Source organism: Neofelis nebulosa, chromosome 18 (genome assembly GCF_028018385.1).
Source record: "Neofelis nebulosa isolate mNeoNeb1 chromosome 18, mNeoNeb1.pri, whole genome shotgun sequence".
Taxonomy (NCBI): Eukaryota; Metazoa; Chordata; class Mammalia; order Carnivora; family Felidae; genus Neofelis; species Neofelis nebulosa.
The window spans coordinates 32253507-32276352 of record NC_080799.1 but is presented as its reverse complement, the minus strand read 5'-3'; the positions used below and the strand labels follow the sequence as shown (position 1 = coordinate 32276352).

At 54.1% G+C, this 22846-nt stretch overlaps 1 protein-coding gene and 1 long non-coding RNA gene across 6 annotated transcripts in view; one reads left to right on the top strand and one right to left on the bottom strand.

The window, feature by feature from the left end:
* The window catches only part of ABCC6 (ATP binding cassette subfamily C member 6), a 50814-nt gene that overhangs the window by 12369 nt on the left and 15599 nt on the right, over nucleotides 1-22846 (bottom strand). For all 5 annotated transcript variants that reach the window (XM_058710428.1, XM_058710424.1, XM_058710426.1 and 2 more), the window contains 15 exons: nucleotides 21863-22057; nucleotides 20047-20224; nucleotides 17407-17568; nucleotides 15804-15896; nucleotides 14116-14319; nucleotides 12729-12875; nucleotides 11745-11832; nucleotides 11283-11358; nucleotides 9366-9492; nucleotides 9001-9177; nucleotides 6666-6833; nucleotides 6062-6236; nucleotides 4632-4707; nucleotides 3067-3196; nucleotides 689-896 (listed from right to left, as the gene is read on the bottom strand). In XM_058710428.1, coding sequence (XP_058566411.1) covers nucleotides 689-896; nucleotides 3067-3196; nucleotides 4632-4707; nucleotides 6062-6236; nucleotides 6666-6833; nucleotides 9001-9177; nucleotides 9366-9492; nucleotides 11283-11358; nucleotides 11745-11832; nucleotides 12729-12875; nucleotides 14116-14319; nucleotides 15804-15896; nucleotides 17407-17568; nucleotides 20047-20224; nucleotides 21863-22057 — 2204 coding nt within the window. The remainder of the gene's footprint in view (nucleotides 1-688; nucleotides 897-3066; nucleotides 3197-4631; nucleotides 4708-6061; nucleotides 6237-6665; nucleotides 6834-9000; nucleotides 9178-9365; nucleotides 9493-11282; nucleotides 11359-11744; nucleotides 11833-12728; nucleotides 12876-14115; nucleotides 14320-15803; nucleotides 15897-17406; nucleotides 17569-20046; nucleotides 20225-21862; nucleotides 22058-22846) is intronic.
* Nucleotides 9119-14198, top strand: LOC131500877 (uncharacterized). Its single transcript, XR_009256513.1, has 4 exons — nucleotides 9119-9224; nucleotides 9399-10205; nucleotides 13844-13971; nucleotides 14096-14198. It is a non-coding gene; the product is annotated as an uncharacterized LOC131500877 (long non-coding RNA).

The window sequence follows — 22846 nt, the reverse complement described above, 5'->3', positions numbered from 1 at the left end:
AGGATGCCTTCTAAATCCAATAGCTCCCATCCTTACAAGAAGAGAAGACATCCAGAGACAGAGACGAAGGTGATATGAAGGCAGAGGCACAGAATGGGGGCATATGCAAGCCAAGGATTGGAGACCCCCAACAGAAGCTAGGAGACAGGCATGGGACTGTCGCTCCCTCAAAGCCTCCAGAAGGAACCACTCCTGCCGACAGCTTGTTTTTGGGCTGCTGGCTTCAGGACGCTGAGAGATGAAGTTTCTGTTGTTCTAAGCTACCAAGTTTGTGGTAATTTCTGTCAGCCCTAGGAAACTAATATACCCCCTTTCTCTCAATGCCCATCTATGTGCCTGGAATGGGGCTGACTTCACTCCGTTTCTGAGGTGGGGCAAACTGTCTCTGGCCCATCCAAACCACTGCAGTTGGTCTGTCCCCACCCAAGTCCTCAGCTACCCCAACATCTGGGGGCCAAGGTTCTGCACTTGCTGAGGAGTCTGGCACAGACTCTGAAGATCCCAGGAAAGGAGGGATGTGTCCTGCCCCCAACTCCTTCCAGCCTTATCTAAAGGATGCAGATCTGCGCTTGGGCCCAGGATGTTTGCACGGATGTCCAGAAAGGACAGGGATGGGCAGGCCAGGGAGCCCTGAGCACCTCAGATGGGGCCGGGAGGGTGGAGGGTGAGGAAGGCGGGCGAGGGGTACCTTGGAGGCAGCCCAGGAGCCCGAAGATCCAGCCACGCAGAGCCGCCTGGGTCTGTCGCCCGTCCACAGTGGGGTCGTCGGCCCACAGGCTCAGCCAGTAGTCACGGCAGAAGGAGGCCACTTGCTGGCAGAGGAAGAGGAACAGTGCATAGAGGCACAGTGGGGCACCCACAGCCCGTAGGTAGGTCAGATGCATGGTGGCCCTCACCTGTAGCACAGGTAGGGGGAATGGGGGCAGAGAGAGGCCCCGGAGAGAAAGGAAAGAAGAAAAGACCAGGTGAGGCTCTCAACAGGGCAGATAGAACCACAGTGCAGACCTTACCTGTGCTCTCTCGGTTCCTACCACCTGGAGCACCAGCTCTCCTACAGGCCCCACCTAGCCTCAAGACCCCCTTCCTCTGCAGAACCCTCCAAAGGCCAGTGGGAGCTTTAAAGCTGTGGCACTTTCTGGCTTTGGAGTGATTTATTGAACACATACTACAGGACAGGCGTGTGTGTCTACCCCCATCATAACTCCCACCTGACAGATAAGGAAAGAAAGGCACAAAGAGGTTAAGACACCTGCTAAGGTCCAGCTGCCACAAATCTGAAGTTCTTCACCTGGCTGCAGCCAGAGTGAACTTCTGGAAACATCATCCTGACCCTATCTTGCTGTTGCTGGCCTGCTCATGGCTTTCTCTTGCTCTCAGAAGAAATTCTCACCTTCTAGTTTGTCTCTCTGACCTTACCTCCTACTCACTATCTGCTGGTCTCATGGGATTTCTTTCTTTTCTCTGGTGCCCCAAACTCCTTCCCACCTCAGAGCCTTTGCACCTGCTGTTCCCTCTGCCTGGAATGTTCTCCCTCCTCCTCTGTCAGCTGCTGGTTCCTTACTTTAGGGGTCAGCTCGAGCATCACCCATTAGGGCATCTTAATCCAAGCAGGTTCGTGACCCTCAGTTGGTTGGTCTCCATCTCATTTCCCTTCTTTATTTTTTTTATCATTATCTGATATTACCTTGCTCATTAGCCTAATTATTTGCTGACTGTCTCCCCCCACTAGTGTGCAACATCCACCAAAGTAGAGACATTGCCTGCATGTAGTGGGGGTTCTGTAAATGTTTTTTGGGTGGATGAGTAGGTGGATGGTTGGGTGGGATGATGGGTAGTTGAGTGAATGAAAGGGTAGATGGGTGGATGGATAAATAAATGAGTGAGTCTATAGAAGAGAAGATGAATAGATGAGTGGATGGATGGATTCTGGATGGTTAAGTGGGTGGATGGATGGATAGATGGATAAGTGGGTGGATGAGTGGACAGATGGAAGGTGGGTAGATGGATGGGTGGGTGGATGGGTGGATAGATGGAAGGTGGGTAGATGGATGGGTGGAAAAGTGGGTGGGTGGATGCGTGGGTGGATGGATGGATGGATGGATGGATGGAAGATGGGTAGATGGATGGATGGGTGGATAAGCAGGTGGATGGATGAATAGATGGAAGGTGGGTAGATGGATGGGTGGAAAAGTGGGTGGATGGATGGGTGGATGGAAGGTGGGTAGATGGATGGGTGGATAAGTGGGTGGATGGATGGATAGATGGATAAGGGGGTGGATGGATGGATAGATGGATAAGTGGGTGAATGAGTAGATAGATGGAAGGTGGGTAGATGGATGGGTGGGTGGATAAGTGGATGGATGAATGGATGGATGGAAGATGGGTAGATGGATGGGTGGGTGGATGGATGGATAAGTGGGTGGAAGGATGAATAGGTGGAAGATGGGTAGATGGATGGGTGAGTGGATAAGTGGGTGGATGGATGGATGGAAGATGGGTAGATGGATGGATGGTAGGTGGATGGATGAATGGCTGGATGAGTGAATGGGTGAGAGGGTAGGTGAGATGGATAGATGAGTGAGTAGATGGGTAGGTGGCTGGATGGATGAGTAGGATGGATGGGTGGGTGGTGAATAAATGGAAAAGTAGGCAGACAGAGGAATGAAAAAGTAGGTAAGTGAAAGGAGGGGTGGACAAAGCATCATAGAAGAAATGAAATAGTACAAACTTTAGATTCTGACTGACCTAGATTTAAGTCCCAGGTTGCTTGCTCTGAGCAACCTTGATTTAAGTCCCTTGCTAGCTCTGAGAACGCAGACAAACTCTTTAAGACCTCAGTTTCTTCATTTCTAAAATGGAGCTGTCACCATCTAATTTTGGGGTGGTTGTGAGCATTAAGAAACGTGAAGTGTCCAGAGTCCAACGTGGCACACAGTAGGTGTCCAGTAAAGTGAGTCTCCCCCCCCACCTCCCTGCCCAGCACTGTATCTGATGGGAGGTCTTGAGCCCCGGGGAGTGCGTAGCTGTAGCAGCGGACGTAGAGGAGAGGGAGCAGCTGGTGGTTACCCTGCCATACTGGATGCCATCCTCTCCTGTTGACCATCCTGCGCACTCTGGATCATCCAGGGGAGCCCCTGGCTGGGCCTCTGAAGCGGCTCTGTCCTTCTCAGAGACCAACAACTTCATGGACCTGTCACTGAGAGGAAATGAAGACAAGTCAGCGTCTCTGTCCAGGGGGTGTGTGCGCACCCAACCCTCATGGCCACTGGGAGCCGGTGACCTCTGACATACACTCTTCACTCATTCATTCCTTCGCTCACTCATACAACCAGCGTATGTAGCACCACGGGGCATCGCGCTCCGTCCTCCCTCCACGGTGCCCAGCTAAATGCCATCTCCTTCCCCAGAGGCAAGCAAGCCTGTTCTCCCGATGCTGTTTCATTGAATGAACTTATTTACTCAACTTTGGGACCTGTTTTTCAGAGTTTTCCTTTTGGCCTAAGCATTGCTACGGTCATTTTGCCCCTGCTATTTACCCTCAGATCTGTTAGTCCACCTTGGAAGAGGGTCAGTTTTGTGCAATTCAAATGTTGAGGACTTCTTGTATCTTCCTTTCGTCTGCGGATGAGGGGGCTGCCTTAAACTTAAATGTGAATTGCCATCTGGTGACTGAAACCGTGAGCAGCTGACTTATCCTGTCTGTGCCTCAGTTTCCTCAGCTGTAAAATGGGGTTAGTCTATGTCGGTCTGTCTAGCTACCAATCAATCATCTACTCATCCATCATTCATCAGTCTGTCATCTATCTCTCTCTCTCTCTCTGCCTACCTGCCTACCTGCCTATATCATCTATCTGATCTTGGGATTATTGTGCACAGTGAGGACAAGTGGGATTGCCCAGTGTAAGACCCAGGAGTGCTCGGGGTGGCTACCTGGCATGGAGAGGAGCTGTGCTCAGCCTCTACATTCCCCAGGGACCAAGGACCCTCACAGTACCCCAGGAATCCCCCAACAACTGTCACCTAAGCTCGCACTGTGTCCACTGCCCAGTGGTCTGCTGTTGACAAAGTCACTTTCCATAAAAAGGGCGAGTACCAGGTGGCAAGTTTCCAGGGCCGCAGACAGCCCCACAATGAGTCCAGCTATGGCCTGTCTAGAAGGGGCTGGGGACGAGGGGACAGCAGGCCTCCTGGTGAACGCCCACGCGTGTGTTCTGGCCTGTAACAAGTGATCCCACGCGTGTAGACTCAAGCCCTTTGTGTAGCAAGCCTGAAAAAGCATGACAAACGACAGGGCTGGGCACATCATTAACAGCTATGGAGAGGATCTTTCTCTGGCACCAGCCCTGCCCCTCTCTGGCAATGAGACAACCTAACAAACTTTAGGGCATTCATCATATTTGAGGGCGAACTGGTCCTGCTATGAACTGGCCACATGAGGACTTAACCACTTTGGCCCATTGAAGATCAAACAGCTTTCGGCTGGTCTTGCCCCCAGAGCGGGTACTCAGCGGCTGTGAGGTCCAGAATGGTTCTGGCCGCCCTGACCTGCCCACGCTGCGGGTGCTGACCCAGCAATGCCTTTACAGCCTTAGCCTGCGCCCTCCCCACGCTTAGCACCGCGGCGGACTCACCTCTCGGGTCCACCCTCGGGCCTCCCACTTCCGGCAGGGTCTCTGGGGTCCTTGGCATCAGTCCTGAGTTCTGTTTCTGCAAGGTCAAAGGAGTCTTGTCGTGTGATGGGGGGCCAGTAATCGGGGTCCAAACGTGGGCATTGACACCCACCGGCTGTATGGCCTTAACTTGTCTGAGCATCTGTTTCCCATGATCTGGCTCCTGCAACGTCTCTCAATCCTCCCTGGGTTCTTCTGGGACCATTACTCATTGAATCACTCATTCGTGTGCTCATTCACTTAGCAAATATAATTGTGCACCTGCTATGAACTTGGGGCTGGAAAACAGTAGCAAACACTGCACATGGCAAACCTCTCCGGTGTCCCCCGACAGCCTTGCATGAGCAGTTTCTTGTACCTGGAATGTTCTTTTCTAGGCAACTCGCACCCAACCTCAGGGGTCACCTTCCTCAGGAAGGACCCTGCCTCTGACCATCCTCCAGGTTGGGCAGGCCCCATCTTCGAGCTCCAGGATGATGATACTGCAAGTTGACGCTTAGGACTTTTACCAGGGTGAGCCCCTGTTCTGTGCAACAGATGTTTTCAGAAAAGGCACAGCCTTTTCTGGGGGCACCTGGCTGTGGGTCCTTGCTTTTCCATGGTGGTGGGGGTTGGGGGAGAGCCGGGGGCGGGGAGCAGCCTACAGCCTACTGATGAAAAAGCACATGCTCTGGAGTCAAGTTGCTTGGGTTCAAATCCCAGCACTGCCACCTATAAGCCATGTAAACTTGGGCTAGTTCCTTCACTTCTGGGCCTCAGTTTTCTCACCTGTTAAATGGACATAATTACAGCACTGACCTCACAGAGGCACCGCGATGATTAAATGAGCTAATGTATGTGAGGTGCCACGGGGGTCCTTATCACCCACTATGGGTGAGCTTGGATCGGTGACGTCATTTCCAAAGCGTTATCGTTTTTTCAGAAGGCACGGTATTTTCTGGTTATTAGAAGCCCTAGCTGGCGTGTCGTGGGCCTTCTGGCCTCTAGCCACCAAATGACCATTTGCTCAGCCTCTGCAGCAGTTAGGACTTGAACACTCCAGATTTGAACACACCCAAGTTCTAATGTCGTGACCTCAGAAAAAGTACTTGCCTTTGCCCCAGTTTGTTCATTAGTAAAATGGCAACCAAAATGACACATGCCTCATGAGGCAGATCCAATGAAATAATGTAGGTGGAGGCACTTAGCACTCTCCTTGGCTCACAGAAGGTGTCGCTTGCTCTAACTGGGGGGTTGGGTGGCCTCTCCAGAGAGCTGTCTGCTTCCAGGCCTGGGCTCCCAGGAAGGGTGTGGCCAGAGCCTTCCAGGCATGCCCGTGGGATCCTTGGAGCCTTCTCCTCAAGGGGGGGCAGGATCCTGGCAACAGAGAACCAGCAAAGCCCAGCCCGTACCTCCATCTCCTCTATCTTCTGGCCTTCTGGCTGCATCCAGAAGGCCCACCAGGGCCCCCTTCCTGCGTAGAAGCTCCTGGTAGGAACCCATCTCTGCAATGGCTCCGTCTTCCAGCACCACGATCCAATCAGCCTGGGGCAGGACGTGGAGTGCGTGGGTCACGAGAATCCGTGTCTGGGAAAAGAAGGGGTAGAGGTTACACTGGTGTGTTTGACCAGTCATCCAGAGCTGGGGAATCAGGGGCAGGCAGCTTCCTGGGGCCGTGTGTGGGAGGAGCTCCCCTTCTTGCCCTCCCACCCTCTCTCTCTATGTTCCGGTGGAGAAATAGAGGGGCTCCTTCAACCTGTGTCTTGAAACAAGAAGACACAGGGCTTCCCTGAACCTGGCCGGTGACCTGAGTATGGCTGGAGTAGTTTAACCACGGACCCATGAGCAAGAAATAACTGCTGTTGCAAGCCACAGGGATCAGGGGGTGTTTGTTAGGCAGCATTGTCAGACAAAAGCTGACCACTATAAAGAGGAAAACTGGACTTGAGGAGAGGGTTGGGTTAAGACTTCCCCTGCCTTTGCCCTGTGAACTTTGACACGTTTTCCCAAACGTACTGTTCCCTGGAGCAGCCCGTCGGGCCCAATGACCTGGTTGAAGACCTGCTGGCCGACGTGGGCATCCAGGGCCGCCAAGGGGTCATCCAGCAGATACACAGCGGCCTTCCTGTACACGGCCCGGGCCAGGCTCAGTCGCTGCTTCTGGCCCCCGGAGAGATTCATGCCCTGTGGCCACAGGAGAGGAACAGGGGCCTGGGTGGACGTCATGCTCATCAGAGTGAGGGCCAGCTCCCAGGTTCGAACACTTGCTCTCGAACCAGCGTCCCCACCAGCCTCCACCCAGCCTCGCCTCTCCCCTTCCAGCCAAGCTGTCTGGGGGAAGCGACCTTCTCTCCTCCGGCTCACTTCTCCTTGAGTCTGGCTTCTCTTCTCGCTTCTCCCCCGCATGATACCACCTTCCTCAGGACACCAGTCATTTCTCTGGTTGCCCAACCTTATTTTCTTTTTCTTTTTCTTTCTTTCTTTCTTTCTTTCTTTCTTTCTTTCTTTCTTTCTTTCTTTCTTTCTTTCTTTCTTTCTTTCTTTCTTTCTTTCTTTCTTTTTCTCTTTCTTTCTTTCCTTCCTTCCTTCCTCTCTCTCTCTCCTTTTCTTTTTCTCTTCCTTTCTTCCACTCCACTCCACTCTACTCCACTCCACTCATATGTTCCACATGGCTACACCCAGTGTCCTAGGCTCTGGGGATACCATAATGAACAAAACCCAGTCCCTGCTGTCATGGATCTTGCACTCTAATGAGGGTAGGGTGGGAGACATGTAATTAATAAACAAACAAGTCAAATCTATCACCTGTCACAAGATGTTATGTGCTATGAAGAATTAAGCAGAATTAGCGTGTATGTTGTACCAGCATGAACAGGGTTGCTGTGCTGGGGGTGGCAGTCAGGTAAAGCCTCTCCACTAAGGGGACGTTTGGGTTGAGACCCAATGGGAGCGAGGGATGAACCACGTGGATCGCTGGCAGAGAGAAGAGCACCTCAGGGTGGGAGCATGCTTTGGGTGTGTAATGAACATACAGAGATCAATGTGGCTTCAGTGAAACAGGAAAGGGGGAGCATGATAGGATGGGGCTGGAGAGATGAGTGGGGCCAAACCTTGAGAAGACTTGTTGCGGACTATCAGGACTTTGGCTTTGACTCTGAGAGAGATGGGAAGACCTTGGAAGATTCCCAAGCAGAGAAAGGATGAGGTCTGACTTAGGCATGAACAGAATCCCTTTGGCTGCCGCACTGGGCTTAAGCTATCAGGCGTGACGACAGAAGAAAGCAGGGCAGCCACGTAGGGGGGAATTGATGGTGGATGATGCCAGGACACTCTGGGTCCTCTTTGAAGGTGGACTCAACAGGATTTGCTGATGGATTAGATGTATGGGTGTATGAAAGAGAGGAGAACCAAGAATGATACCAAGGTTTGGGATCCAAGCTCTGGAGGGATACAGCTCCCATCACCAGGGATGGGGGTGGGCAAGTTTTGGGAGTGCACATGTCTGGTTTAGGATGTGACAGCTGGTCACAGAGGGAGGGCAGCAAGTACTCCTTCTTTCTGAAACACACTCTCCCTTGGCCTCCAGGACACCCATCCTCCTCCCTGGACACTCCTTGTCAGCCGCTCTTTACGGCTCAGGCCACACAGGGACTCCTCCAGACCCTGTCCTGGGCCCTTTCCTCTTCTCTCTGGAAACCCACTCATTTCCTTAATGGCAGCTCCTAGTTTTTCACTCTCAACTGCCTAATCTGGAGGCTAGCAAACTTTTTCTGTAAGGGGCCAGACAGTAACTATGTTAACCCTGGTCTCTGCTCCTGTCATGCAAAAGCAGCCATGGACCGCCATTAAATGAATGGGCGTCACTGTATTCCCCTAAGACCTCATTTACAAAAACACGTGATGGACTGGACTTGACCTGTGGGTCATCGTTTGCTGACCCCTGCCCAATCTGTAGCTCCAGATGCATATATCCTGTCTATTGGACATCTCTGCCCCAGACCCTTTGGTGAAGCCCAGAAAGGAAAAGCTATTTGACCAATGTCACCCAGAAAAGCAGGGCAGGGCAGGACAGGAGCCCAGGTCTCCTCACTCCTGTCGCTGAGAGCCCTCGCCTCCAAACCCTGCCACAGGTCTCTGCCTTGGTCTCTATTTTCAATCATTCACTCGTTAACAACTATTTATTGAGCATTTATTACATGTTTGGCCCTGAACTAAACTTCCTTTGTCTGTCCCACTTTGCTGCTTCCTTGTGTCCTCTTTGTCCCTCCCACCACACGGCCCACATGCCAGGGAGACAAATAGCCCAGAGCTCCGATGCCTTCCTGCCACAAGAAGGCCCCGAGACCCTCACCTGCTCCCCAATTTTGGTGTGGACCCCTGCAGGGAAGCTGCACACGTCTGGCCACAGGGCACAGGCCTCCAGGACCCTCTCCAGCCACATCGGGTCCAGCTCCTGCCTGAAGCACACATTCTCGACCACGGATGTGTTCTGGACCCAGGCCTCCTGGGGCACGTAAGCCACGGAACCCTAAAATACAGCTCACTTCGGCCATCAAAAGGCAGATAGGGATGGAGGTAGGAGCGATTTGGGGGAAGTAGGAGGAGCGGGGAGGAGCAGAGAGGAGTGAGCAGGAGAGGGGAGGAGGGGAAAGGAGTGGGGGGGACCAGGAGGGAGGTGGGGAGAGGGACATTGTGACAGGCAGGGGGCAGCCTCACCTTGATGGTCACCGATCCCTCCACCTTTGACAGCTCCCCAAGGAGGGCAGAGAGCAGAGAGGACTTCCCTGCTCCCACTGCACCAACAACCGCCAGCAGATGACCCTGGGGCACAGTGAGGTTTATCCTGGCAACACAGGAGGGGAGATATGTCCCTGGGCAGGGCCCAGCCTGAGTCCGCGTGGAATTGGTGAACCCCAGACAGAGCCAGCCTTTCCTGTTGGCGACTCATGCAGAGGTCACTGTGGGTAAGCGTGGAGCTGTCCTTCTCTCTCACAGTCCTTGTCCGGCTATTTAAGCGGCCACCTTGCCCCACACAGGTGCACATGCACACACACACGTGCCGTCACACAAGCACACACGTGCATTACACCGCACACTCATGCACACTCCTGCAGTCATACAAACGCACACCCTTAGGCATACCACACGTACCACACACATGTGCAGCCACAGACGTATGCATGCACACTCACATGTATGCACAAGTGCACACACATTCACACACACACGTTCTAGTGCACACACGCTCATGCCTGCAAGTGCACACGTGCGTGCACACAGCTGCTTGCACATATGCACACACACACACACACACACACACACACACTCAGTTTATTGTGGCAGGAGGGTCTAACCAGCCTTGCCTCTTGTCCAGGGTATTACAGTAGGCTCTTCACCACTCTCCCTGCTTCTGTCCTTGCCCTCCACCCCTGTTCATGTGCTGTAGCCCATCTTCCACCCCATGGCCAGAAGGACCTGTTAAAACCCGTTAAAAGTGGGATCATGGTGCCTCCTCTCTGAAGCCTCCAGCGGTTCCCAATTCACTCAGGATAAAAGGTAAAGCGTCCCGACAATTCACGAAGTACGTCCGACCTCCCACTGCTCTGACCCTTAGCCACTCGGCCTCAGCCACGCTGACCTCCTGCTTCTTCTCAAAGACAGTAGGACAGTGGTTCACAAGTAGGAGGGACTGTGCCCCTCCCCAAGTGTCATTTGTCACACCTGGTGGGTGGTTGCTGCTAGAAGCTAGTGGGCAGACACTGGGGGTCCTGCTAACCATCCTCCAATGCATAGCACAGCCCCTACGACAAAGAATTCTGCGGTCCTCAATGTCAATAGTGCTGACGTGGAGAAACCTTGGTCTAGGCACACTCCTGCCTCAGGACCTTTGTACTCGCTGTCCCTACCACTAGAAAGTTCTTCTTCCAGACACCCGCAGGGCTCATTCCTTCTCTTTATTATGACCTCACTACACATGCCCCTCCCTCGACATCACACCCTTACCCTTTCTCATTTGTGTGCCCCCATCACGTCGGCCCCAAGAAAGCAGGGCCCTTGCGCGTTTCCTTCACTCTGTCCCCAGAGCCTACAGCAGGGGCTGGCACATAGCAAGCCTTTAATAAATACTACGAGGGGAGTGAGTGGCAATCGACGTGAATACCGCCCAGGATATTTTCTTTCCCTTCTTATAGAGTTTTGGGGCTGGCTGGGGTTTTCTGCCACAAAGACCCCACCGAAAGTGGGAGCTGCAGGTGGCAATGACCTGGGAGCTAACAGAGGAGAGAGAGACGCAGATATGGCTGACGGGGTCTTGGGGGGCCTCTCAGCTAGGCCTCCCTTGGTGTCATCTTGGCCAGCGTGGGGAGCGGGGAGCAGGGAGATGTTCCCTCCCCGACCGGCGAGGCTGATTCACCGTTCTGCCACCCCCAGGAGTCTTGCTTTCCCCAAACTCTCTGCCAGGGCTGGTCCCAACCTCCCTGACAACAGCAGTGTGGGTGAGCCTGCCCTCCAGCCCCTCTCCCCCCACCCCGCCCCGCGGGAAGCCTGCACCGTCTCTCACACAGGACACCGCGGCGGCTCTCACATCGTCCTCCCGACCCCGGGAAGGCAGTTTGCGGAGAAGCCATGCTGTACCTGCGCAAGCAGAGGGTGCCTTCTCGGGACCAGGCGAAGGTGCCGTTGTACACGCTGATGCACGTGTCCCCAGCAGCTGGAGGGCAAACCCAGACAACCCGTGCTTGGAGAACCTCATCACACAAGGGTGCCCGTAATCTCTCCGACTTTATTTCCCAGCTCGACGAACACATCACCGTGTTTGTCTCCCCGGACTTCCCGCACGAGGGCGAGGACCTGGGCTGTTAGAGGGTTGGCTGCTGTAACCCAGACTGACACACCATCACTGGGCACGGGTAGCCACTGAATGACCGGCAGAAAGTGTCACCGTGCCCGTTTCCACGTTACACGGCTGGTGACCTCATCTGTGCGTGCCATCCTGTCACCAGCGGCCCCAGCTGGGACCCTGGCTTTTGGTCGATGGACTGCGGGAACCGCTCCTCTTATCCCTCCCATCCCCCTCCTGCTGAACTCCGCACTCACAGCGTCTGGAGGGACTTGAGTCCACAGCCCCAGGGTCAACTTCTTCCAGGCAGAGGAAGGCGGCCAGACGGTCCAAGGACACCCGGGCCTGGGGAAACCAAAGCCTCAGGTCACTGGTGCCCAAAGAGCAAAAAGCGAACTCGGGCTTCAGGTGCCTGGTGCCTCAGGATGTGGAAAACCTTCCGGTCTCCCAAGCCTGATGCATTTGCAAAGCTTTAGCGCAAGGCTTTCCAGGTCACGGGAAACTGTGCACACAGAGGTGGGGACGACGATGACGGTGGTGACCTCCCGTCTCCTCACCCCTAATTAGCATAGTAGGGACACTTGGGCTGCCATTCTGCAGATCAGACCCCAGAAGGAGATGGTGGCTTTTCCAAGGGGGTCATCAGACCATTATTGGAAATGGTTCCAGACTCTGTCCACCTAGGGGAACCCTCTCTGCTCTCAGCCCTAAAACCATCTCTGGGAACTAAGGAGGCGGCATTTGAATAGGGACACCTCAGGGCGCCTGGGTGGCTCAGTCAGTTAAGCGTTCAGCTTCAGCTCAGGTTGTGATCTGGTGGCTCGTGAGTTCAAGCCTCGCATCAGGCTCTCTGCGAACAGTGCAGAGCCTGCTTGGGATTCTGTCTTCCTTTCTCCCTCTGCCCGTCCCCAGTATGCACTTTTTCTCTGTCTCAAGAATAAGTTAAAACATCAAAAAAAAAATTTAAATAGGGATGTCTCAGCGAGGCAACTTGCTCTCATTTCTACCACACCAAGGTGGCACAGTGTGAGCAGAGACAGGGAAGAGAATGGAAATAAAAACACTTTACATAATAAGAGAACAGTGATTGCTGCCCATTCCTTGTATCCTCTGCCCCTCCCGGCCTCTCCCTCCCTCCCCTGTCAGTCCTGTGGGCAGTGTGGGTATGCACAGAGGCAGGGCACTGCCTGCTACACCCCTGCGGGTCTTTGCCCAGATGGCCTCCCCGCCCCACGCCTCACCCGGACCACGGAGTCGATGGAGAAGGGCAGGAAACCCTGAGCCTTGTTGAGGATATTGAGAACCACGAGAGTCACAAAAGCTTTCTCAGCGTCTATGGCATTCTCCTCAGCCACCAGCGAATGAACAGCAAACACTGCCAGTGCGACCTGGGGACACACGGGCAGTGACAATGAGCTGAGGGCACAACCCGGGAACCTGAGCAGGCGTCTCCAGGGGCCTGTTTGGCCAAGCCTTGCCACGTTGGAATGTTCCCGCCCGTCTGGTTCTCACCCTAAATTCTGCTACCCGCCCCAGTTCTCACTCCTGGTTCACAAAGCTGTGTTTCTCTGAAAAAATACAACCGTATTAGTGAAAGGAGGTGTGTGTGCAATCCCTGTTCTAGGACCAGAAACTCTTGGTTCCAGGCATCTGGGGACACTGCAGCATGTGGTCTGGGTAGGGTTTGGGGGGGTTCTAGGCATGGGTGGGACTTGTGAGTCTAGAAATTCTTGGAGATGACCCTGAAGTTGCACGTATCAGCAGCGCTCGAGAACCTTGGGGGTTGGTGGCATTTGTGGCTCTAGATGTCACGAGGGGGTAGTTCAGTTCCAGGTGCCACTTGGTGATGATATGATGGTCCCTTAGTGTGCTGACCACTCTACATGATGCCCACTGTGATGGTCGCTCGGTGTGATGGTGACTCAGTGACCCTATCCGGGGAGCTCTCATGGCTGTAAGCAATGCTACTTGTGTTTCTCAGCGATGACAGTGTTGGTAACTCCAGATTGTCCCTGGTGGGGGGGGGGGGGGATCTAATCCTTCTGGAAATAAGTGATTAAGGCCCACCTGCCACCAGCCTTGAATATTTTATGAAGAGTTTGGATTATTTATTTATGCAGCAGTGAGCTACCGTAGGTTTGTTTGCAACCCCGCATGGACTGAAGTCACGGCTGGCCGTGCTTTAGGAAGGCTAATCCTGCAGCAGTTTGTGAAATAAATTGGAGGACAGGACGGTGCCCAGTGTGTGTGGATGTGGGGAAGGGGGGCCCCTACAGCCATCTGACAGCCGGCATCAGTGTGGACGGGGGGTGCTACCTGAGCAGAACCTGCCCCTGTTGCCTCCTCCCCATGCCAGAAGTAGCAACAGTTCAGATGCTGGAACCTTCTACAGGAGAATGACAGACCTTGTTAGCCACTACCAGCTTCAGAATCAGCTAACTCAGCACAAACCAAGGATCCCTGACTGGGAAGGATCCAAGAAAGGTGTGTTTGAACGGACAGCGTGGTCTGCAAAGAAAGGCTCCAGGATCTGGGGGGGCGCGGAGGGGGGAGTTCTGCCTGCCTCATCCCCTCCCCAGGATTCCCTCCCTCCGTCCATGCTCTGCAGAGAGATCAGAGTGACCTCACCAGAAATGTGGACACTTGGAAGGACACCAGAGACACAGAGAAGAGGAGGCTGGAGGTCCTCAAGGCACCCAGCTCCTGGCCCCGGATGTGCAGGACTCTTTCTAGAAAGGCTCCCTCCCAGCCATGGGACTTGACCATCTTCATGTTCCTGATGACGCAGCTGGTGAGCCGTGCCCGAGAATCTTTCTGCCTCATGTGCTCCTCCTGGTACCAGAGGGAAGAAGAGGGGAAGAGGTCAGGGAAACGTCTAGAATTCTCCTTCCCCCAAACCATCACACCCCACCTTCAGCAAATGCCCTTGATTCCACAGCAGGCCCCAGGCTGTCTGCCTCTCAGTATTGCTGTCCCCACAGTCCTGGCCCAAGTCACTGTCATCTTGTACCTGGACCCCCACAAGTGCCTTCTCCCTCCTGTCCTCCAGCTTCTGCCCTCATTGTGGGCCAGAGATGATGGGAAGCTCCCACAGACCAGGGAGGAGGTGGGAGAGGCGGAGCCCTGAACCAGCCTGGGTGTGGTGCCACAGGGAAGGCTTCCTGGAGGTGGGAGTGACCGTGAGCTACGATGAGCAGGTGTTGGGTGTGCAAATGGGCAGGTGAGGTTGACGAAGGAAGGCGGAGGGGACAGCACGACCCAGAGGCAGGCAGTGTGGTCAGAGAGGATGAGGCGGGGGGTGCTACAGGAGGGAGGTGGGCTGCACCACGTTGGGACTTGGGGGTCAGGCAGAGAAGTCGGGGGCCCCTGTGTCCCACTAAGGAGGGGCATTGTCACAGGGGCAGGTGTGGACAGTGTCTTAGAGGAGGCCAAACAGGAGGCTAGAGAAACAGTCTATGTGAGACCTTTCTTCCTCCCTCCCTCCCTCCTCCTGAGTGCCAAGCACTGTTCTAGAAGCTGAGACTGCATCAGTGCATATTCCCTGCTGCCGGGAAGCTTTCAGTCCAAAGAGAGAGAGGAGCCAGGTGCATCTGGCAAACGGGCAGGCCAAGTTGCTGAACAGGTGCATATGGAGGGGAGGGGCGTGTTGCTGCTGTAACTGGGGGTCTGTGAGGGGTTGGGGTGGGGGGGGCAGGGATGTCTGGGGGTGAAGGTGTTCCAGGCAGAGAGCACCATAGGAGCAAAGGCCCTGAGTGGGGCTTGAGGGTCAGGGAGGGCAGAGGGGGAGTGGGGTTGGAGCTTGAGGGTCAGGGGAGGGCAGAGGGGGAGTGGGGTTGGAGCTTGAGGGTCAGGGGAGGGCAGAGGGGGAGTGGGGTGAGCCAGGGCAGAGGGGCAGGAGGTGAGGCCAGATCACGGCTGCCCACCAAGGGTCTCAGCTCTGACTCTCGGGGACATGCGAGCCACTGTGGTTCTGAGCAGAGAGGGATGACGAGGGCAGGAGCACGAGTACCCGGTGAGGGTGAGACTGGGCCAACATTCCGGATGCATCTGCTGAGGGACGGTGTGGGAGAACAAGAGAGGCGTCCGAGTTGACCCATGGTTGGCTTGTGGCCCAGATGCTGGAGGCGTGTGACAGCCATCCACGGGGCTGGGGGCACCGGGAGGAAGGCAGGGCTCTGAGTGACCAGAAAGGCTCATGCCACCAGGCCCTCTGTCGTCTCCTCATCTCCCTGTACCTGCACCAGCGACAGTCCTGTGACCTGCAGGCTCCCCGCCCCACTTGCCGCCCAGTGTGTCCCTTCTCCCAAATGTCAGACCTGATGCTGTTTCCTCTTCTTGGTGATGAAGAAATTCAGAGGGAGGAGGCTCAGGAAGACAGCGATGGCAGTGAGGGCAGAGGGTCCTAGAAGCTGGAAACAGAGAGGGTGGGAGGTCACAAGACGCCTCCAGGAGCCCCGCTGAAGACACCGAGGGATTTGGTCAGACCTGGGTCCTAAGGCAGGGCATCCCAGGGAAGCTGGTGAGGGCAGCCAGCTGATACTTGCTGAGGACACTCATGCAAGCTACCTAACCTCCCTAAGCAGCAGTGTCCTCATCCGTGAAAGGGACATCCAGCATTGCCCGTCACCTGGAATAAGTGCCCGTGTCATACAGTCGTTATCCTAGGTCTTCATTTCACCCCTGACAAAGTTGCCAGATTTAGCCAAAAAACATACAGGATGCCTCGGCAAGTACGAATTTCAGATGAAACAGCAAATGGCTTTTTGGTATAAGTATGTCCCATGCTATATTTGGGATATACTTATCCTAAGAAATTATTCAGTTTCTCTAAAAGTCATATTTAACCGGACATCCTGTATTTTGTCTGACAGCCCTACCCCCACCAGCTTTGTGACTTTGGGACAGTTATGTTCCCTCTTGGCTTTGGTTCCCCCCCTCTATTTTTTTTTTTTTTTTTTTTTTTGCGGGGGGGGGGGGAGAGTGCAAGCGGGGGAAAAGCAGAGAAGGGAGACAGAGGATGCGAAGCGGGCTCTGTGCTGACAGGCTGACAGCAGAAAGCCCGATGTGGAGCTCGATCTCAAGAACTGCAAGATCATGACCTGAGCCAAAGGCAGAGGCTTAACCTACTGAGCCACAGAGGTGCCCCTGCTTTGGTGCAAATGTGGAGCTGGGGGTGGGGGAGATGATTTCTAAGTGGTTGTGGCTGTTTGAGATTCCTCCCGCGTCATTTGGGCCCAGTCTCTAGACAAGCCCCACCCCTCTTCAGTCTGTGGCCCTCAGTTTCCCCTCTCAGCTTTTAAGAACATGATTTTGTAATCTCCTTGACCACAGAGCAAGCCTGTTTGTTTCATTTATGCAGCAATCGCGCCACCCAGTGGCCAAGTGGAGAAGTGCCCGGAAGGCAAACCAGCCCACCGCCAGGACTGGGAAAATACTCCAGGAAAGGTGAAAGGAAGCTTAAGCTTTCTCTGGCAAAAATAGTATCATTTGGAGAAAAATGCTACACATGCTAACTGTGGCAACTTCAATGTCGGCCCCCCCCCCCCCCCGCCGGACCAGGATTTCAGGGTGACCTTCTGATGTTAGGGACCGTCCGCCAAAAGACCAGGAGGGTGATGGGTGGGTCTTCTGCAGATTTGCTGGGGTCAGGGGTCTGCCCCTTTAATGGCTCTGCATTTTCCCAGGAGTCCTTCGTCCCCCTCCCTCTTCCTACGTGTGCCCACTGCATGCTGGGCCCTGGCTACAAGGCGGCCAGTCAGAAAGGGTGCTGGCCCCGTGTCCCGTAGGGTAGGGGCAGTAGGTGTAGATCTACGGTCACCATGACGACACCCACTGGATGGTACTTGGGACCACTCTATGCTCGCTCACTGTCGCTATGCCGCTGATACACCTGCCGGGGGCCTGTGAACCGTGGCACACCTGCCAGAGGTAGACGAAGCAGATGATGATCCAGATAATCGGCAGCCACAGCCCGTTAAGGTAGACGACGCTCTCGGTCAGCCGCTGCACGTCCACGGACACCAGGTTGACCACGTCACCCACCGTGCTGGCTTTTCTGGAGGCGCTGGACAGGACCAGGACCTGGGCGGGGCGGGAGGATGGAGACCTGAGCCAGAGGGAAGGACGGGACGAGTGGGGTGGAGGAGGGAAGGGAGGCCCAAAGCACGGACGGAACAAGAGCATAGCCGCCTGGCCGGTCTGGGGTCTAAGCTGGTCTGCCCTTGCTGGCAGAGGCAGGTCTCTTCACTATCTAGCCTCAGTTCCCTCGTCTGTAAAGTGGGCTCGTGAATCTCCTGAGCCAACCTCCCAGGGCCGTCATGAGAATTTGGAGAGATGACCAAAGAAAAAAATCCTCTGACATCCCTAAAACACTGTTGTGGTAAGTTAGTAGCACAATATATAAAACCCTTGGGTTCATGATGACACTGGGGATCGCTTCCTGAATTCCAACCATGCCCCAGGCACTGTGCTAAATGAACAGGGTCACCGTTTTCTGTGATGGGGCCCAACCCACAACCAGATGGAGTAGGTGCTGCCATGTCTCACTCAGTCTACAATGCTATGGACGAAACGCTCTGTTTTTGTGTCACTAAGGGCAAAAAAAGTAAATGCGATTAAATTAAGACACATGATATACATCTTGATTTCAGAAGGGTTAAAAAAAAAAGTGAGACTGGGATCAATGAAGTGCAGAATTGCTAACCCCACTTTACAGCCAAGGAAACTGAGGCACAGAGAAGTTGACCAACTTACCCAAAGTTGAAGGGCCTTCTAAAAGGCTAGGCCAAGCTTGGAATCTAGGATGACCAAGGCGAGACAGGAGCTACACAGGGTGTTAGATCAATTCCCTGAAGGCATCTACATGGTGCCCCTCACACACCAGACCTGGTTCTCTGGCAGCCCCAGATGTGGGCCCTGGGGTCACAGTGGACCCCTTCCAGCCTGTTGAATGCTAAGCTCTATTTGCCATCGTCTCTGCTGAGTGTGTGAGGGAAGAAGTAAGGCGGTAGATGAGTGAGCCAGGAAGGAGTGAGTAGAAAATCTCCAGAAGAATCTTCCAGTCTTTATGGAGTACCGAGTCTGGGCCTCACAGTGAACTGAGTACCGAGAAGATAGAGGCAGGGGGCTTGCTCTCCCACAGCAGAGTTTGAACTGGGGAGGAAAATTAAATCACAACTTACATAGTTCCTTCTTTAATGGCAGTTATGAGGCGTGTTATGAAGCAATGTTTTAAGATAATATTATTCAGTAACATCAATAATAATAATTACTATTATTGCCTATTAGCAAGGTGGACTGTGGGCCGGGGCCTTAATTGTGGTGTTCACAGGGAGGAAGGGTCGGTGAGGGTAAGCAGGGTTGGCTAGCTTGAATAATTTTGGTGGGCTCTGGGGCACAGGAGCTGTCCCTCGTCCAGCACCTGGCCCTGGGGTGACTGGGGCAGGCGTGTGGGGGCCCAGAGTGTCGAGTGCCCCATCAGGGGGCGATCGGGAGTGTGGACTCTGGACTGGATAGCTGGCATGAAAGGGATGCTCTTGGCGAGTCATTTCCTACGTCTAGAAATTGGCTAGCCCTGTCTACGTACCAGGTCCGGAAAATAAGCAGAGACGGTTAATGGGGAGGCAGAGCAGGGCGGGGAGCCGGGGGCTGACCTCTGAGGAGATGGGCAGGGCTCCCCTAAGGGTGGGCATGGGAGAGCAATGGCTTCAAGCCTCAGCTCAGCACGTGGATTCACAAGACCAGACGGGCCACACTGACCCGGAGCTTGCGTGGGGGGAGACACGGGTCTGACACAGCAGCCACGCGGTCAGGGGAGCCGTCCACACAGCCATCCAGGGGCTGTTCCCTTTGCCCCGGTTCTCCCCCAGGGGACAGCGCAGGCGTCACAGGAGACTCGCGGGGACTGGGTGGCCCAGGCTCAGGGGCTCCAGACCCCACGGGAGCCAGAGAGTCCGAAAGTCTTACGGCAGTTAGTCTTGTGAGCTCCACTCCCAGGGCTCCCAAGGGGACAAGAGCCGTTGCAGGAAAAGAAGCTCCAAGCTATGGCTTCCCATCAGGTACTCATGCTCCACCGACAGAACTTTCAGCCCAGATGAATTTACCAAATGGATCGTCATTTTTACCATAAGCAGCGTTGCCTGGGGATGTAGCTGATAGTCTGCCTCCATCTGGTTTCCACACAGCCCCACGATTAGCCCTTTATCCTCATGGGGGATGAGTGGAAAGTACATGAAAAGAAATGGAAAGGGTGTCCAGGTAGTGGCAACAGCAAGCTCAAAGCTCCTGAGGTCGGAGGTTGCCTGGTATGTTTGTGGCTGGAGTGGGTTGAGCAAGAGAGCAGGTGTGTGTTGTTATAGAGTTGGAGAGGTGCCAGGGTCAGATCACTCAAGGTCTTATGGAAATAACCAAGAAGGTGAGGATGTAGTAAAGTAATGAATGAGGGCATTTTCAGGCACGGATGATATGATATGATGTGACCCTTTTGGGCTAGAATGTTTCATATAAATTCCGAAGAGATGGGGAGACAGGAAAGACCCGTACCTCCCGCCCAGGGCTCACCTTCCTGTACACCAGGCCAGTAATGGCTGTTCGCAGCCTCATCTGCAGCACCTTGAGTCTGTACATGTACTGCTGCTCCCATACTGATTGCAGGAAGGCAGAGAGGAACATCAGCACCGCGAGGAGATACCCTTTCCAGGCCGGGGTCGCGGGATTACCAATAAACTCCAGAAAAAGGCTTTCGAGAGAGGGAGAGTACGAGCGGTAAGAGAAGGCATCCATGGTTGTTCCTTTTGCCTGAGCCTGGCAAGGTATAGAGGATCAGACAGAATGGTAGATATTTTTGCAAAAGCACATGAGCAAGGAAGGGGCAGAGAGAGAGAGACAGAGAGAGAGAGAGAGAGAGAGAGAGAGAGAGAGAGAGAGAGAGAGAATCCCAAGCAGGCTGCCCTCTTTCAGCACAGAGCTCGAGGCAGGGCTCGATCCCAGGAACTGTGACATCATGACCTGAGACAAGATCAGGAGTCAGAGGCTTGACTGACTGAGCTACCCAGGAGCCCCCCTGCACACTCATTTTCTTTTTAAAAACAATTTTTTTAATGTTTATTTATTTTTGAGAGAGAGACAGAGAGCAAGCAGGGGAGAGGCAGAGAAAGAGGGAGACACAGAATCCGAAGCAGGCTCCAGGGTCCGAGTGGTCAGCACAGAGCCCGACGCGGGGCTCGAACTCACAAACCTCAAGGTCATGACCTAAGCCGAAGTCAGATTTAGCTTAACTGATTAGCCACCCAGGCACCCCATGCACATTCATGTTGAATGTCATTGCTGCTCCTCTGACCTGGAGGGGAGTATTTTGTCTCCACGTGTTATGGGCTGAATTGTGCCCCCACCAAATACCTATGTTAAATCCTAATTCCCAGTACTTTAGAATGCGTGTGTATTTGGAGATCGGGCCTTTCAAGGGGAAGTTTAGTTAAAATAAGGCCATGAGGGTGGAACCGGAATCCCATTTGATTGGTGGCCTTCTAAGAGCAAACTTGCACACATAAGGAGATACTATGGGCACACACACACACACACACAGAAGAAAGACCATGTGAGGACATAGCACGTCCAAGAGAGAGGCCTCATAAAATCCGTCTTGATCTTGCACCTCTCATCGCCAGCACTGTGCGAAGATGGATTTCTGTTGTCTCAGCCACCCAGCCTGTAATACTGTCATGGTAGCCACAGCACACAAATCCACTATCCCCTGAATCTGGACTGGCCGTACAACCAGCTTTGGCCCAGAAAACAGTGCAGGTAAAACTGTGCCAGCCCCCAGCCCGAGGCCTCAAGAGAAAAGTGGCCCTTTTGCTCTGGGTCTTTAAGCCCTGCCAAGTGGCCATGTGAACAAGCCGGAGCTAGCACTGTGGGCCATGAAAGATCGCATGGAGCAGAGACACGCTGTCCCAGCTGAGACCGTCTCCGACCAGCCAGCCCCCGGCCAGCTTCACACACGGCTGAGCACAGACACACGGGGGAACCCAGCTGACGGAAGAAGAACTGCCCAGCCGAGCCCAACCCCAACTGCTGACCCACATTATCACGCGCTAAGGAAGTGGTTGTAAGCCCCTCGCTTTTGGGTTGTTTTGTTATACGGCAAAAGCTAACTGATACAGTCAGGGTTGAGTTCATTCATCTTCTCTCCCTGAGGCTAGTCAATTTCTCCGTACTTTTTTCCCTTCCTCAGTATCCTTTTCACCCACTCTCCAGTGCCCGGGGCACCGGAGGACTAGGCAGAGGAAGAAAGAGAGCTGGTGCCCCCTGACTCTGGAAAGACACCATTAAGGAAAGGACCACCAGCCTTAGCAAGGCGCCCAAGGTCTGGACCCACCTGAGGAGCTTGGGGACAGCAAACCTGAAGACATCACAGATGACAAGGCTCAGGGTCCCCTGGAGGAAGGTGGAACGGAACATCTGCCAGATGGCCCTCAGCAGCGAGCCGCTCTGGCTCCCTTCTTGCTGCAGGAAGACCTCCGTCTCTGGGACCCCCATGCGACACCTTTTAGCTGCTCCTGCCTTGGTGTGCCTTATGGGAGAGGAGAAAATGGCTCTGGGTCATTGCAAGAGACTGAATTTTTGTTTCCGTCCTGCACCGAAACTCACATGTTGAAATCTAACCCCCAGGGTGATGGTATTTGGAGGTGGGGCTTTGGGGAGGTGATGAAGTCATGAGGGTAAAGCCCTCGTGAATGGGAGCAGGCAGCTCCTTCCTCCTTCCAGCATGTGAGAACAGCCTTAGACGCAGCCATCTATGAACCAGGAGGCAGGCCCCCACGACACCGCATCTGTGGGGTTTTGATCTCGGAGCGCCCAGCCTTGCCTCCAGCGCGGTGAGAAATGAATGTCTGTGGTTTAGAAGCCACTCAGCCTGTGGTATTTTGTCACAGTGCCTGAATGGACTAAGATAGTCCTTTCACAGATTCTCAGAGGTGGCAGATGCGTTTCCAGTAGGACCAGGCATTACAGGACCGTTTTGCCAACAAGGGGGATGACGGGGTAAGCATCCCGCCTTGCTCTCTCAACTGTTCCCCTTTATGGCACTGCACACGCATTGAGCACCTACTATGTGCCAGGCACTCCTCAGTCCTCTGAAGAAGCTGGCCAGCTAGGGGTTAACCCCATTTCACAGATGGGGAAAAGAAGGTTTAGAATGACCTTGTCCGAGGGCACACAGCTGAGAAGTGTGTGGGATTTGATCCCAGCTCTGTGCCTTCAGAGCCTAGGCATTCTGTGAGCCATTAATGCAACTCCTCCTCCTCCCTTGCGTAACTGGCTAGCCCTTAGGGGGTTTAGAGCTGGTCTAGAACCAGTTTAG